The sequence below is a fragment of the Tympanuchus pallidicinctus genome, unplaced genomic scaffold (assembly GCF_026119805.1).
Source record: "Tympanuchus pallidicinctus isolate F22 unplaced genomic scaffold, pur_lepc_1.0 scaffold8, whole genome shotgun sequence".
Lineage (NCBI taxonomy): Eukaryota > Metazoa > Chordata > Aves > Galliformes > Phasianidae > Tympanuchus > Tympanuchus pallidicinctus.
Window position 1 is genome coordinate 2,147,823 of NW_026294802.1, and position 16,679 is coordinate 2,164,501.

General features: G+C 39.8%; 2 protein-coding genes across 8 annotated transcripts in view; one reads left to right on the top strand and one right to left on the bottom strand.

Annotated features, from left to right (window-relative positions):
- The first annotated feature begins 899 nt into the window (after positions 1-899).
- LOC128073175 (aldo-keto reductase family 1 member B10-like) lies at positions 900-8,979 on the top strand. 2 transcript variants are annotated; one of them, XM_052667701.1, is made up of 10 exons: positions 900-1,015; positions 1,673-1,840; positions 2,887-3,003; positions 3,712-3,789; positions 4,569-4,691; positions 6,003-6,109; positions 6,294-6,375; positions 7,072-7,155; positions 7,973-8,055; positions 8,391-8,979. In XM_052667701.1, exons 1-10 carry the CDS (start codon positions 947-949, stop codon positions 8,431-8,433), a joined length of 954 nt encoding a protein of 317 aa, XP_052523661.1. In that variant the 5' UTR covers positions 900-946; the 3' UTR covers positions 8,434-8,979. The 2 variants fall into 2 exon arrangements, with proteins under 2 accessions (XP_052523661.1, XP_052523660.1); XM_052667700.1 differs by lacking the exon at positions 8,391-8,979 and having other exon boundaries at positions 7,973-8,354.
- A 1,153-nt stretch (positions 8,980-10,132) lies between these two features.
- The window catches only part of CALD1 (caldesmon 1), a 185,074-nt gene continuing 178,527 nt past the window's right edge, over positions 10,133-16,679 (bottom strand). For 4 of the 6 annotated variants that reach the window (XM_052667693.1, XM_052667698.1, XM_052667695.1 and 1 more), the window contains 4 exons: positions 15,888-15,983; positions 13,864-13,947; positions 13,505-13,538; positions 10,133-11,794 (listed from right to left, as the gene is read on the bottom strand). In XM_052667693.1, the coding sequence (XP_052523653.1) occupies positions 11,763-11,794; positions 13,505-13,538; positions 13,864-13,947; positions 15,888-15,983 (246 nt within the window). In that variant the 3' untranslated portion in view covers positions 10,133-11,762. The remainder of the gene's footprint in view (positions 11,795-13,504; positions 13,539-13,863; positions 13,948-15,887; positions 15,984-16,679) is intronic. The other 2 variants (XM_052667696.1, XM_052667699.1) reach the window with 1 other exon arrangement.

Consider the following 16,679-nt stretch of genomic DNA (forward strand, 5'->3'; position numbering starts at 1 on the left):
CATCACTTTTGGAAGTGGTCAGCATACATAGCAGCTGTTGAAATGCATTCAGATACCATAGTGACAAGCACAGTACATGAAACAAAACAAGCTGGAGCCATGAAAGTGAGAACCGAGGTGAACCCTTGATATTTCTCCTTTGGCAACACTCCCTTTGAATTTTATGGGTTTCACCTCAGCCCCTTATGTAAAGTAGCCCTTTGCTGGATCTGTCTGACAGCTGCATAGCCTGGCCCTCCAAGACCCCTGAGGTACAGTGGCTGCATGAGGCTCCCTGCAGCCTTCACACGTCAGAACTCCAAGCGCTGACCCCACATCAGGTGAGTTGATCAGACTGAAGCACTCCTGCAGGCAAGCTGCGATTACAGCCCCATTTTTCCAGCCCCTGGCATCCTGCTGATGCTAGCCAACAGTTCAGCTGAATGCAGGGAACCAATGGCCTTGAACACCCCCAGTGGTCCCATAGGCAGTGATTTAGGAACAGATACTTCCGCAAAGAGAGAGGATGCGTAAGCTGGGTAAAAAGAGGCTCATGCTCCCTTGTAATGAATTCTTCTGAGCAGTGGTGAATCTGATCTTTTCTAGGAATAAAAGATGGAAGTTTCAGGCTGTTTGTTTCTGCTTGTAACTAAGGATATCTGCACAGGACACCTCCTGCAGCAGTTCTCCCAACATTCTGAAGGCTCACAGCACTTCAGGAGAAGGCATGTGAAGCACTGAGTTCACCACTGATTAAGGCATTTCCACTTCAACAAAAAAATAAATGAATAGAAAAATCCTTGGCAGCCAACCAAAACCTCAACATCATGGGCCCCACGCCTTACGAAAGACTGGAGGAGGCGGAGAGAAAGGCAGGGGCTGGCTGGACCAGGTTTTTTTAAGTGCCTGGGAGTGGCAATGGGCATGCAGAACCAGGAGGCGACCAAGGGAGACAAGTGGGGACAGGATGGCAGTGCCTTGCATGGAGCTGAACAACAAGATGAAGATGCCCATCCTGGGGCTGGGCACCTGGCAGGTAGTGGTGCTGTGGTTCTTGTGCATGCTGCAGGGAGGAGAAGGTAGGGGAGTTGGGGGAGGGGGGCAGAGTAGGGTTGAAGTGACAAAATATAAAAAAAACAGGTTTTGGAGGGCGGCCTCACTGGTGTAACTGGGCAGATGGACTGTCAGACAGCAGGCATGGGGCAAGAGGGGGGAAAGTGAAGAAAGATGGCAAAAAAAGTAAAATGAGAATAAGAGAAGAAAGTCCAAATAAAAGGCAGAAGCTGGGAGGGGAAAAAATGTGGATTGCAAAAGGCTTCCTGTCCCAGTGCTGGCTGCTGTGTATGGGGCTGCAAGTGACAAAATTCCTTGAGTCACACTGGAGGGAAATGAGAATGGGAAATGGTACTGTGTTAGCCTACTAGAAAAGGCAGGGTCAAAATCATAGAACCAGAGACTCATAGGGGCTGCAGATCATGTTCAATCCATCTGCTAATGTCTGGCAGAAATTAACTTCTTTCTGTTCCACTCCCAGTGCTGCAGTCGTTTCCCTACAAAAAGGGTAAGTTAAAATTCAGTTTAAATGCTGGTGACAGGGAGCAGCAGCTGTACAGGGAGACTTCGGGGGGCTGTCACAGTGGGTGCTGGCCAGTGGCAAAGGGAGGGTTCATGGTATGATTGTGCTTGTTTTCAGGCTCCTCCAGGGAAGGTGGAAGAAGTGGTGAAACACGCTATTGATGCTGGCTACCGCCACATCGACTGTGCCTATTTCTACCAGAATGAGCATGAAATAGGGAATGCAATCAAGCACAAGATCAAGGAGGGGGCTGTGAAGCGGGAAGACCTCTTCATTGTCACTAAGGTATAACGACGCAGGAATGTTGCTGCATTTAAGTTTTCTCGCAGATAAACCTTTCTTTCATCTATAAAGCAACCTAAGGGCTTGTTCCCTTCTGCAGTGTTTATTTCATGCCTGTGGGCTATGAATTCAATTCTTTATTTCAATTTTGACTGAACTTTATTAGGATCTGGTGAAAACTTTGGAAAAATAGGATGGCTGTTGCCATCATCATAACAATTTCATTGCATCTACTGAGAGTTCATATGTATGCTCTCTAGAAAGATCAGGAAAACAAGACAAATCAGATGTTTGAATTCACAGACACTGTACTACCTATTGGTGTGCAAGACATCTGAGAATTATATCATGCAGAAAATGTAGGTCTGAGAGTGAACAGAAGTATATAGTATATAGTTATACTATGGAACTTAAACCTGAAGCAGTTTGTGTTTGTACTGTTATTCTTTATCTCATTCACTTGTCTCAGCAATGTTTACTACCACAAAATGAGAACACATCAACTAAAAAACTTCTGACTTCTGGGTTTTCTAGCAAAAAGCAGTAAAACATTGAGCATAGATAAGCTGTTCCACACACTCTTCATTTTTGTTAAAGAATAATTTTTAATTTGAATAATACTTGTAAGTTCTACTTAAACAACTTGAATTTTCATTTCAAAAGTAATTAAGGAAAAATCCTCACAGTGGCCAGATCAAAGGGACAGAAAGAGGGTAGCTATACGATGCTCATGAAATTTGGTTTGTAAAAAAATAAGTGTATATAAATAATCTGTAGCAGTAGAAATTTTGCTGTGTCAGATACACTTTTTCATTTGGTTCTGAGAATCTCTTGATTGTCTATCTGATTGTCTATTTTCACTACTAACTTCTTTACTTGTGTTGTATTTGTCGTATCCTACCATTAAAATATTAGCATCCTTGTCTTCAGTGAGCACTCAGTGGTGGGAAGGCAGTTGTCTTCGCTGACCAGCAAAGGAGAGGTTCTTGTCCTCTGATCTGGATGGTGAAAGTTGTAGAGTCACAGTTGAGCTTTATTTCTCCCCACAGTTGTGGAACACATTTCATGAGAAGTCCTTGGTAAGGGAAGGGTGCAAAAGGAGCCTTACTGCACTGCAACTGGACTACATCGACCTGTACCTAATGCACTACCCTATGGGATTCAAGGTAGTCTTGCTCTACATTCCTCTTTTCTCCTGACCTGGGTGGTAATAGTTCATTCTCTCTATAATGCTGTGCCTTACTTCATTATACAGCTAGGATGTGCTACAGTTCATTTTGCTCCTCCCTAAGTCTGACAGAAGCATGCTTTCAGTTAGTAACTAAGCAGTGATATGTTTGAAAGTGTGGGTCTGGCTGTCCATTTCTGTTAGAGTGAGATAATTGTGGTTGGAAGCCCTGCTAATAACCTCTCTAAGTCTTCAGGTTAATTGTAACCAGTGCATGAGGGTGCAGTTCAGGATCATGAACTTCTACTGGACCAGATCCGTGTGAAATCTCAGCTAGAGGTGTTGGCTTGAATTGGGGTAACCAACCGTGAAAAAACACACATAACGCAGAAAGAACGTGCTTCTTTTTCACCCAGTCTGCACCAGTGTAAAATAAATAGAAACTCTAGAATAAAGGTAGAGGTGGGCCTGTTCCCTTCACAACAGACTTGCTTAAGCCGTTAAGATGTTTACTGCTAATCCCTGTCTCTTTGTAATGATGAATTTGTAGAAGCATGACTCTCAACCAAGAGAATGTGAATCATTTTTAGTTATGTGATATGTTTAAATAAACTGCTAACTTCTGATCTGTAATTTCCAGTCACAAATCTAGCATATGGTCGAAAATTCAACTCTAGTATCTGTGACTTCTGCCTTGAAATTACAGGCTGGTGAAGAACTCTTGCCTGAAGATGACAAGGGTATGATTATTCCCAGTGACACAGATTTTCTGGACACATGGGAGGTAAGTTAATGTTTGGTCTTTTGTGTGGGTGTCTAAATTAAATGCAGCAGAGATGTGCATGCATAATGAAAGTAAGGAATAGGTTTGGGCACAGAGGGTAGTAACACAGTATTATATTTTATAACCAGAACAGCTACTTCCTCTTCTTGTTTTGAGTAGCCAGAAGGAGATGTCTTTCCTATAAATAAAGAGGACAAACCTAACAGCACTATGGATGCTATCACTGAAATAATATTTAAATATGCACAGTGGTGGAGCTGAGGTGTAGATTAATACAGGTGTGGCTGTTAATTTACTGTGAGTTTCATACAGATAAGAATTCTTGCACTTTGCAGCAAAGGGCATCAGCATCCTTCAATTCTACTTTCCTTGTGGACTGAGAGGATTCAGGATCTGCTCCTGCTACCTCTAACAGTGATGCTGTGGCTCTGGGAATTCAGTTTTTCTCTGCAACAGTGGAGTACAATTTCAAGAAAGTATGTTGTAACCAACTTACAGCTAACATAGTCTCAGAGTAGACTCTCAGAGCCTAAGCAAAATATATGTACCCTGTTAAAAGGTTGACCAACTCATTCTTATGCTACTCTCCCGTCAGCAATATGATATAAAGTACTCAGATAACACAAGACACAAAGACTTTCAATTTTTAAATTGAATGTACCATTTTTAAATCTATTATGAGTTGCTTGCTGGTTTCTCAATAGCTTTAGTGAAATACAGTATTATGGTTGACAGTTAATACCACCTCACAAGTAAACAATTGTTGTCCTCCTCTTTAGGCCATGGAAGAGCTGGTGGACTGCGGCAAGGTAAAAGCCATTGGAATCTCAAACTTTAACCATGAACAGATTGAGAGAATCTTAAACAAGCCAGGATTGAAATACAAACCTGTAGTTAACCAGGTAAGACTTTGATTTTTATTCCTAAATAAATTCAAGCTACATTTCAGCTCTTAAACCTGTTTTCTGCCATGACTTTTTAATAGTTTGGTGCCATGGAAAGATCTCACAAAGCAGTAAGGTACCTTTCATTGTCTAGAAGATCCTCCAGATCAGTGCTGCCTGAAATACACAGAGCTTCACTACAAGTGAATTTTACACCAGTGCTAATGGTTTTTACCTCACAGAAGTCTTGAAAGAAAGGATTTTTGTTTTTTGGTAGACTTGCATGTGTGTAATGCTGTGGACATTTGAGAATAATACCATCTAAAACATGAACAGTTTGGCTTATTCATACCATAGTAATAGGAAACAGATGAGACTATTTCGCTCTTAAACATCAAAAAACAGTGAAAATATCTCTGGCCTTGTGTAAGTCCTTGCAATTTTCTGCTGTACGTCCCCTTTCACACTCCCAGGTACCACTCACATCACAGCGCAAGTTGTCACAGGTCCACTTCTGCCAGCTCAGGGATAACCAGCCAGATGTCCAGTGCAAGCTACTGCACAAGTGTGGCAACGTACAGGAATGCCTTAGCGCATTCACTGAATTTATTTATTTTTCAAAATAAAAGAAAACATCAGAATTAATTATAAGAAGCAGGCTTGAAGCAAACATTTATATCATGTTCACAGATCCAACAAACTCCTTTTTAATGTGGAAAAATATTCAAGCAGTACTGTGCAAATACATTGTATTTAAAGCACTGGCTTCACACTGAGGAAAATAGGAAAGCTTATGCACCTGTAAAATATTATTAAACTTTATAAAATGCTTCTGTAAGAAGGGATAAGCAAGAACATCCTGGCTTTGTGTTTGAGTAGGAATTTCAGGAGCCAAGGAACATACTTCAGCAACATTCTGAAAGTCAGAGAACCCACAGCAAAGCAGCAGTGTGTGCTTGTTTGTGTATTCTGCACATCATCTAGAAAATATCCAGAAAGGCTACGCTAAGGAAGCTCATGACCCCAGGCTTCTTTGGGAATCAGGCAGCTCCCTGAGGAGAGAGTGGATGGCTCAGAGCAGAAACTTCAGGTGTTCTGAGCTGCCCCTTTGGAGATGCAGCACTGTTCTCCTGATTAGTTCAAGAAGACTGATTTGCCTAATTTTTTTACACATTGCTGTGATGTGAATGACTTTTTTAAAAGATCACTTTAATAGTAAACCTGAGAGTGTTTTCACATTATCTGTGACTCAAGAGGAGTTAAAATGTTATGCTCTGGAGGCCAGTGCAGACTGCCTCCGTGCCAACCACCATGTTGCTGTGTTTGCAGATTGAGTGCCATCCATACCTGACCCAGGAGAAGCTGATCAAGTACTGTCACTCTAAAGGAATCGCCGTGACTGCATACAGCCCCCTGGGCTCTCCTAATCGGCCATGGTAAGAAAGCATGGCAGCCTCTCCACACAAAAGACTGCCACTTGTAATTAGAATTTTTGCAGCAAAATATGTAAATGATGCAGCTACAATGAGAAAACTGCTGTTGCTTTGTTGCAAATCCTTTCTTCCTGCAGAGATGCTAATACATCTCCATCTTCAGTATCCTGTCTTGTGTTTTTAATAGGGCCAAACCAGGGGAACCTATGCTGCTGGAGGATCCTAAGATTAAAGAGATTGCAGCAAGATATCATAAAACCCCTGCCCAGGTAAGAGGTGTTGACAGAGCAAACTGCTCATCTTCACAAAGAATCTTTGAAACTTGCTCATTTATGCAAGGTGATTTTTTTTTTTTTCTTCTTTGCTTGTCCCACTAAAGAGATCTTGCCAATGGTGGACAGGAACTGCGCTTCAAACAAATCCATTATGTTCACAGGCAATCAACCATAGTCATATTTTAAGAAAGGCAGAGCAGGAAAAAAATGTATCCAACAGGCTACCAATGAGAGGGGAAAGTTTTAAATATATATATATATGTATATAATTTAAAGATTTGAAAAATCTTTGTGTAGGTGAGGTACTTATTTCTGAGCCAAAACAGTCTGCAGTATTGTGCTTATCTGGCCTGAGCACCCATGTAACACAAGCCAGAAACAACATTGTTTTTTCTCTCCTCCACAACCCTAAAAGAAAGAAAAAATCTTGAGGAGCAAAGATGTAGAAACAGCGTAAGCCAGAAACAACTGATAATTTTCTCATTAGACCATAAATAAATGCTGGATCATCATAATTGGCCTGTACAGACTTGCAGTCTTCCAAAAAGCAAACGTGGGTGTAGAAAGAAGAATCTGTGAATAAAGGGGGGAAAGAAGGGGGGGGGGGGGGGGAATAGGGAAAAAATACATAAAATGCATTAGAATAGCTTCCTTGGCAGCTCTGTATTCATAATACTTGTTCTTTTCTAGGTTCTGATCCGTTTTATTATCCAAAGAAACTTGGCTGTCATTCCCAAGTCTGACAAACAGCAGCGCATTAAGGAGAACATGCAGGTGAGGCTTCTGTTGGGATTACTACAACCACAGCCATAGCTCCTGAGTGTTTCTAGCACTTGGTCGGAGAGGCATTGGAAGGGGAGCACAGAAATGTAGAGATCAGGTCCTAGCACAACCTTACCAGGCAGAATTCTTTTTCTTGTTCCTGTCAAAAGAGGAATGGGTTACAACAGGAAGGCTGGAGATCTTCAGTACTGGAAGTGGAATCCCAGTTTGGGTCTTACTTTCAGAGATCCTTGTTAAACCCATTTTTCTGGGGCAAAAGGGAGGAACTGTAAACATTAGACACAGTAATCATTTTGAGGCTGTGGTTCCTGTTGGTGGTGAGAATCAGCTGGATCTCAGATTGTATCTCTGTTACTTTCAGTTCATGCTGCAAAATTTGGACTCATTTCTTCTGTTAACCATCAGCAAAAATCCTTAGATGACATTTACTGTGAGATAATGATCTGCAGTTGGTACCCAGGAGTCCTTTGTAATAGCAGAAATATTTACTGCTCCAGTATTTGACGCATGGAGTAATCTACACTTAGCACCTAAATTCTCTGATGATGTATTACAGTGCAAATGGAAGTGGTGTTTGCATTCAATCACCTAGAACTATGAGACGTTGCTTCGAACAGCACTTCAGAGAAAAAGGACTAATTAGTAAACTGTTGTTTGGCTGCGAAATAAGATGATTTTTCAACTACTTCTAGTGTGCGTGCAGTATATTCCCAACTGAAGCTATAACAAATTAAAGAAGCACACAGTATCCAACTACTTATGAACTTAAATAAAAAGAGCATTTTCTTGTTTATTTTTTTTCCACAAGGTGTTTGACTTCGAGCTGTCTAAAAAGGAGATGGATGTCATCCTCAACTTTAACAGGAACTGGAGAGCGATTCCAGTGCTGCAGTATGTTCCTTATTATCTTTATTATCCATCAGGCCTGTCTGTCTCTGTATTTTCATACCCTGTATCTTGAAAGCATGAGAGGTCTCTCATGTAAAACTCTAGAGGTCAGGTAACAAGACATTTCCTGCAATGGACACCAGGAGGAAGAGTTTTCAGGGCCTTCCAGTCAGTATCTTGTTTCATATGCTTGTTCTCAAGCCGTTATTACTACTAATGACAGCTACCAGCTGCAAGGCTTGCGTATGTTGGCAGTGAAGAATGGAGACTACAGTAGGGAAATGCAGCTGAAGACACCTGGTCCAACACTTAAATAACCAAGTTCTTTCTCTTCTTAGGTCTGCGAATCACAAGGACTACCCATTCAGTGCAGAGTATTAACACCTGCACTTTCAGCAACATCCACATCCTCCACCGCAAACCCTCTGGATTAGGGAGTTCTAATAGCTTCTATATCTATATAATACTTCTATAGCTGTGTCCTGATTTCTTCTTTTGTACTCAACAGCCATTGGGAGTGGTCACTTGTCCTTCTTTTCCAGGAGGACACCGCTAGCTGGTGAAAGAACGCATCAATGGGAATGGGTCTTTTGTTGAGAGGTTTAGCAGAAATCTGGTTTTACTTCTTTTTTTTAACTCAACGTCTCATTTCTGTTTTTCCTTCTCCTGCTTAACTGAAAACATGTTTAGCAAATGAAGAAAACCCTTGTAAGTAACCAGAGTTTTTATGTTGTTTTCAGTGCGGTAAGCCTTACTGGCTCATGAGTGGCTGTTGAGGAATGTGGTGCTTATTTACTTTGCTTTTCATATAGTTGTGATTTTTACAGTATGAATAATTAATGCTTTAAAGTTTTATGTGAATAAAGATTGAGTAAAAGCAAACAAAAAAAGAGAAGTCTGAATTACTTCATCAGTCTGACACTTAGATTTTTTTCATGTAGTCAATTATAAAAACACGCCTGAAGTCTGGTTTTCAAATTTTAATACAGGAAGGAAAGGCTCCTATGGTTCCTGTCCCAGGGACTAATTTGGGACTTAGGTATCAAACAGGTTAGAGCTGTACCTAAAACGGACCTTCCTCTGAACAACCAGAAATCAACTTTTTGTACAATGTAAAGGTGGAAAAAGTGAGACAGAAACACGGGCAGTGATAACTCACAAGAAAATAGACCCAGCAGATCACAGGTCCCAGAAATCTCAAACAAAATTAGATTTTTGCAGTTCTGCTGGTAACAGTCTATCCAAACAGGCTCTAGCTTTATCTAAGATAAATACAAAAAATATATATTTTATTTAAAAACACCAATGCAAGTATTGAAGTAGACTCAAAATTGCTTTAAATGTTTTCAGATAGATGATACTAGACCAAAGCAAAGGCTGAATTTAAAAGTCTGTTCTGTGGCATTCAGCACACTGACCACAGAAAGTCTGACTGGGATGCCAGGTGAGCAAGGCATGAGTTAAGGTGCCAATTGGGTAGTGTCTCAAAAATCATCTCCTCACCATAGCATCAAAATACCAACACAACACGCAATGCCACTGACCCATCACAGGGATTTCTCTGCAGCAGATGCCATGGGGAGGTGGTTCTGGTTGAGGGGACAAGCCAGGAACCACTTGTACGACGATGTGTTCCTAAAAGCAAAAAATTTCCCAGCAACGAGGAAAAGCATTACTCCAGCCCAGGTTTGGAAGCACATCCCCCCTGAGCTGCCTCACCCAGGGAAGCAGGAGAAACACTGCACACGCTACAGCTCATACAGAGAACATTTCACAACGCAGATGCCATGCCTGAGGTCAAGTACCTGCTTTTCTAGGCATGTTGACTTCTGGATGTTGTCTCACACTGGCAAATGTGATAATTAAGATACTTATTTTATTTTTCTCCCTTTAAGAATACATACAGTAAAGCTGATGATTCCAGGACATAGCTGTCTGGTGTAGGATGTGTACGAGGTATATATCAGGAAATGCATCCCTCGAGCTTCATGGCAATGACGCCTTGTTTCACACGGCCTTAGAGGGGATTCCTATCTCAGTGACAACTGTTGCAATTCCTACTCATTAACAAACAGGGGGCTGCTGATGGAAATATTCCATTTATTGTGAATGCGGTTTCAGAATACATTGTTTGAACAAATCATTTTTATTGCAGCTATCAAATGTATTTGAAAGACTCAGAAGAGTGTTTACAAAACCCCCAAACAAAAAACATGACAACTCATAGACAATGTCAGGCATAGTTTCACCCCCTACAGATAACTACACGCATCTCTATGTAAACAAGATGTTTCAGCCAAGCAGGGAAGCTCATCTTTGGGTTCTTCTCTGTTACTAAGAAGACAGATGCTGTAAGAGATGGAAGTGGTGAAAGGGAGATCCCGCTAGTTTCGATGCACAACAAAGCTGTTAACAACACACTCGAGGGCTACTTCAGCTGCTCAGTTTATGCCATCCATACACTGTAGGATGTCGATGCTAAACTGTATGGCATGTACATTCAAACCCAGCTGACATCATATAGCCACGTGTTTACTATATACAAATCAAAACGTCTGTAAAGAAGATATTTGGGAGAGAGAGTTAAAAAGAAGCACTACAAAGATAGAGGTTTACTTCATTTAGGTGGACCTGGTGTACGGCACTGATGAATGGCAAGATCTAGTGTACAGTCATTTGAAACAAGCTCCAACTGTGCTTTATTTCACTTTTTAATTATGGTAGTTTTATATAAATTAAACTACAATGTTTTATACAAGTGACCTATTTTTGACCCTCTATACCCTTACCTTTTCCTCTTTTAAAAACTATAACTTTCTTTTTAATTACCCATTCCTGGGCAATTGACATTTAAATTTTTTAAAACTTATCTTGCCATACCTCTAATGGCAATTATGAAATCTTACTATAGGAAAGTGTGTGATTTTGTCTTTATCTTTTTAAAGCTGTGATATTGGCTAATTATGTATGTTTATTACTAAATATAATACTCTAGCATTTATTAAAGCATTCTACTGTTAGTAGTGCCTGTAGGCTAAACTTTGTGAAGCTATGTGTGTATATATTCTAAGTTGCAATCAATTACTAGTCACTAACAACAAAAAGAAATATCAGTACCGCTGTCAGCTAACATAATCATCCAAATTTATGCATTAACTTAAACTAGAATGGAAAAATTGATACTTTAAAAAAAAAGTACAAAACAAAAAATTAAACAAGCTATTGATGCAGTATTTCTCATGACATGGGCAACTTACAGAAAACATTACATTGTCAACTAAAGATATTTCTTCCATGCCTCAGTCTAAAGTGCAGAAGGAAAGACTTCTGTATTCCAAAAGTAACCATTGTTTTCATAGGTTTACTGCACACCTTTCTTGAGCAACTTCACTTTAAATGCATTTTGGGTTGACCTCTTATGCCAGCTGAAATCACTGTTCCGATCCATAGTTAGTTATGACTGTCAGTAGGAGAGTCTGTATATTTCACAGCATGGGTTTCTTTAGGAATAGAGGTTCTTGTGCAAAGGCAGTACTATTATGATGAATGTCTAGATTGACTATTAAATATAGTGCTAATATACATGGTTTTAAATGGGATAATGCAAAAAGACATTTTGGTAAATAAACATAAATATAAAAAGAACAATTTAGCACTTTTTCTTTCTTTTTTTTCCCCCGACTGATTGGTCCAGCATCTTTAGTAGCCTTCTACGGTTCTTTCTCAAACTGTCTCAAACCTGCTGAGAGAAAGAAAGATTAAAGATGGCCTGAAATAACCCGAACGTACCTCTGAACTAGAGAGGGCATGACTAGATTTACACACAGCATAGCATGGCAGGAGGCAGGACATGACTGGGATGTTGCTGTGCTTGGGTGCTGGGCTCTTTCAGAGATGGTTTCCAAGAAGGCAAGCAGGTTTTCACTGGGATGCCTCCCTCATCTCCAGCAGTCCTGGGAAGCAGCCCAGGAGCTTCCCACCACAAAGATAGTGCATTCTGTACCCAGCACATTACCTCTCCCAAGCCATGCATGGGTTGCTACCATAAAAAGCTACAGTGCTGGGCACACACAGTCCAAGTCCACAGCAAAACAGAAATCCAACAGTTGAAAGCCTTCTGCTGCTGTTCCTCTGCTGAAGCCCTCATCTCAGCCTTAGAGAAGGGCTCAGCCTCGCTGTTTCTACTCAGCTGGATTGCTCCTGTGGGGTTTCAATGGCACAGCTATGGGAACAGAGCTGCACTAACACTGAGCAAGCCTGGAAAAAGCCCTCTGAACACTACAATTTGAAAAAGAAGAGAAGGTGGAAGTCAATTCTATTTCTGTGCAGTTCTAAGCTGACAAAAAATCATCCATAAGCATAGCATAGCTCTTGCTTTACAGATGAAGGTGAAGAAGAATGTGTAAAAAAGAAACATAGCAAAAGTTTTCTACATTTGATCATTTCATTCCTAATGAAAAAAAAAAAAAAAATCAAGGGATATTGCAAGGTATCTTAATGTTGACCAGTAAATCTCCATTCTTCCCAAGTGGTCCTTAGGCACATACATTTCCTCTAATTGGTTTTCTTTGGAGTGTCTTAGATTAAAACAAAAATTAAGAGTGCATACAAGCTAGGAGGAGAATTTCAGTGACTTCCTGACCTACAACTAAGTTGTTTCCTAGACTAGTAATTTCAGCATGACAGTAGTAAGACTCTTTTTGTCTTGCAAAAACCAATGCACAGCTCCAGCAAAAGCAGTGACACTGCTGAGTGCATCTGAGCTCCATCCCCATCAGGATGTGCCAGTGCAGATGGGATTTGTGACCAGCAAGGTGAATTTTCAAATACTAACACTGCAGAGTTTTCAGCAAGCTTCATTATTGCCCAGTGGCAGTACTTAAAATCAGATACAGGGCTTGTTCTCAGCAGTGCTGAGATCTTATTACTATTGCTATTACTATATTACTTATTACTATACTATTACTTTTACTCAAATGATGCGGCCACAATAGCTTTGCTTTTTGGGTTCTCCCTTTACACTTGTGAAAAGTATATCCATTCCCTCTGCAGCCTTCAAAAGAGCCTTTCCCAGATGCCTGGTATTTGCTGCAATTAGTTAAATGACCATCCCATTCATCAGACATCTCAGTTTAATGATGCTGTGCAGCTATAGCAACCTTGATGCGATGTCACTCGCACAGTACTTGCAAACATAGCTGGAGAGTTTCTTGTCCTCAGCCCTCTCAGATGTTTCAGGCTTATTTCTCAAAATGGTAGCCGTATTTTGGAGAGACTGCAATGAAGCCTTTTTTTCCCCTTTTTTGGCAAAGGAAAAGAAAGGTGTTTTTTTTTTTTTTCATCAACGTTAACAGTTGTAGTGTTTTAAAAACCCGGAACTGTTGTGTCTGTACAAAAATGTGCCAACATTTTTTTCTTTTTAATAGGCAGATGAATTATTAGAATTACTTACCATTAGTCTCTGATTTTTTCCCCGTAGCTGTTACCTGTTTGAAAAAGTAATAACCCCTTATTAAAGTTGAATGTGGAAAAAAGTTACTTATAACAGGGGGTAAAATCATCCCAATTCTAAGGGCATAGTTCCAAGCACAACTCAGTTCTTCCAAATAGAAATATAAAAGCTATGTGCTATCTACGGCTTACGGTGCCGCACTGAACTGCACTTTTATAGATAAGAAGGTACATTAATAACACAAGACATGTAGAGGTCTAATTCCAACTGACTGACAGTATGGCTAACAGTGCCTCCCCCACCCCACAGAAAGCCTCACACAGAGACATCAACATTTTAACCGTGTGCAAATGTGTTACCTTTGAAGAAGAAGCAGCTGGCTTTTCAACTGACTGCTTCTCCCAGAGATTACGTTTGCCGGATACATCTCCTGGTCTTAAATCCTGGATTTTTAAATTAATGTCAGAGAACATAACAAAAAAGCTTTAGTCCAGGTTTATCTTAATTTGATAAAGGAAAGGTTAGAATGTGGAGGACCATCTACAAATGGTAAATATTATATTGTTCATCAAGTATAAATCTCTTCTCATTTATACATGCTTAAACACCAAATCTTGCTGCATCTATTTGTTTTTTCACAGACAGGCTGTAATGTATTGCTTTCATCCCAGGCAGTACAATGAAAAGTTACTTTTTTAAGGAAAATATAATTCTTTGAAATAATATTTCAGTTATGGAGGAATTCTAAGCAAGTTTCTCTCAAGTACGTTAAATCAGAATCAAAATATTTCATTAAAACAATAATTTTAAAATGGAGTTATATTTTCATTCAGCAGATCCTTCTCTGCATTCTTAAATAAACATTTCAAGATTTAACACAGTAGTCATTCATGTCTGTTTGAATTTCCATTGTACAATGTCCATTGAGTTTTTTGCACATGAGGATTTCTAACTCAGCATAGAAACACGCTGAGTGATGCACAAATACCTCTAAATGGGGCGTTTGAGCCCAGCAGTGAAATCATAGATTAACCAGATATGGTTAAGACCTGAAGAAAGTGAGTTCTGCAGTAACAGAGGGAGAACAAGACAGCAAAACTGCAGTGGACTGTTTGCATGTCTGCTCTCAAATACTTCAAAATATTCATTTATTGTGAGGGAATGTGGCAGGGAATTATTTAGTAATATAGAATTGTAAGTTTCCCTTTACTTTAGCCTTATAAAAAATAAAAACCACACAGATATACACCATTCTTCAAGGTCTGTTACAGACAGATTTACCTGACCAACTTAGAAAAGAGACCCACAAAGAAGAGGAGGAGGACTGCAGGTTTCTTCAAGCAGAGATATTGAAAGAAGAAAGAACAATCTATTGAGAAAGAGGGAAATGAAGACATGGATAGAAACAGTTGTCTGAGGAGAAAACTAGAGGTTAATTTTATGTTATCTAAAAGATGAAACTTAGAAAATCCGGAGGCAGATTCTGTACTGGCTTTTTTTTCATTGCAACACTTGCAATTAAATACAGCCACCATAATGACTTCTTTTTTATTACTTTCCATGAAGACACAGTCTCTATGCAGCAATCAGTAAATACAAATTTAAGGGACAACACCACAAACTGCAAGTTCTTCTTTGGTACAAATAAGCACATGAATGAAGAAAGCGTATGTCAAGCTGCATCTTTTGTAACGGGCAAGTGAACTAGCAGAAATAAACTACACAGAGATATGGGAAGAAACCAGTTACTTAATAAAAGACCAAAGCTGAAATGATGTCTTTCCATTCCCCTTGGGGAAGTGCACAGCTAGTGCCTCAGTTCCTCATGTCTGCCCTTACCTACCCAACAATTACTTGTTTCTGCTCCTTTCCTTATCTACACTGCTGCTTCTCATTTTCTTTACTCATTTGTTCACATTTTCTGCTCTCATACTTGCTGAAGAAATAGGCAGGGTAAAGGGCCTTCATTAGGAATGACATTTATGCCCTAAAAGGATTACAGTATTTCAGCTATGTCTACAAAATTACTCGGAAGATTTTTATGGGGCAAAGGCCAAAGCACAAGTGTTTCATTCAAAGTCTATGTCTGGTAATTCCTGAATTAACAAGGCCTTCACAGACAGAAATGTCCTCCTCTGCTAGGGAAGCGCTGTGTCTCTAAAGCACCCCTCAGTTTTAAGATCTGAATCACCCTGTTCCCTATCCTCTTTTCTGACAGTCCAAAAATTAACAGTGAGAGGGCCACTGTGAGCTTCTAAGAGAGGATGGACAGTAATGTTCCTCTAAAGACCATTAGTCAATTAGGGAAGCACCTAATTAGAGTCACCACCTCTGTCCCAGGAGAGAACCCAGCTATTGAAGAGATTGTTGCAGGTTAACTTACAGAAGGTTTTGGAGCAGGTGATTTATTACCCTCTGGGGTCTTGGTTAGCCATTCGTTGATACGACTGGAGACACCAACTTTCAGTCCAGCAGTTTCCTACAAAATAATAAAATCTTATCCGAAGACTTTCAGAATAGCTTTTGATATATTTTGAATGGTTTGGTTCAAAGCAAAGCCAAACATCTTTAATAGAGAAATCCTCACCGAGGTTACGGCTGAGAGTCGTCATCCTGTCTACTCTGAAGATACTGCCACTATGAACTACACAGTACTGCTTCCCTCTAGTTTTCATTGAAGATAAATGTGGTCTGACAGAATCATTTTTATTTTAAGTGCTAACTAAAATAAAGCCAGAAATAAACCTCAGACACAAACATTCTATTTCGGTCGTAACTTCAATCTCTAAGGAGAAAAAAAATAGCCTAAAGAAGAAAGGACACCAACAAGTTACTTTGTCTACATTTTTGGTTTGTCAATCTTTTTTTTTTTTTTCAAGAAACATATAATAGAGGAGTTAACTGGGCTAAAAGTTCTATCATTTGAAGAAATCTTTAGATTAGAACAAATTATCAAAATTTCTTCGCTCACTGTAAGTATCCTCCTTTAGTCTATGGCTTGGCTTTTCAGCTGAGATGAATTCTCATGAGCTCACATAAATTTATAGAAAGGAAATCTGGCTTTAAGAATTTATGTAGAGTAGATAAATGTCTCACAAATGCTTCTATCCATGATCTATAAAACATCAGTAGTTTGTCTGTTTAATCCTACTGTGCCACTAAAAAGAATCTTTCC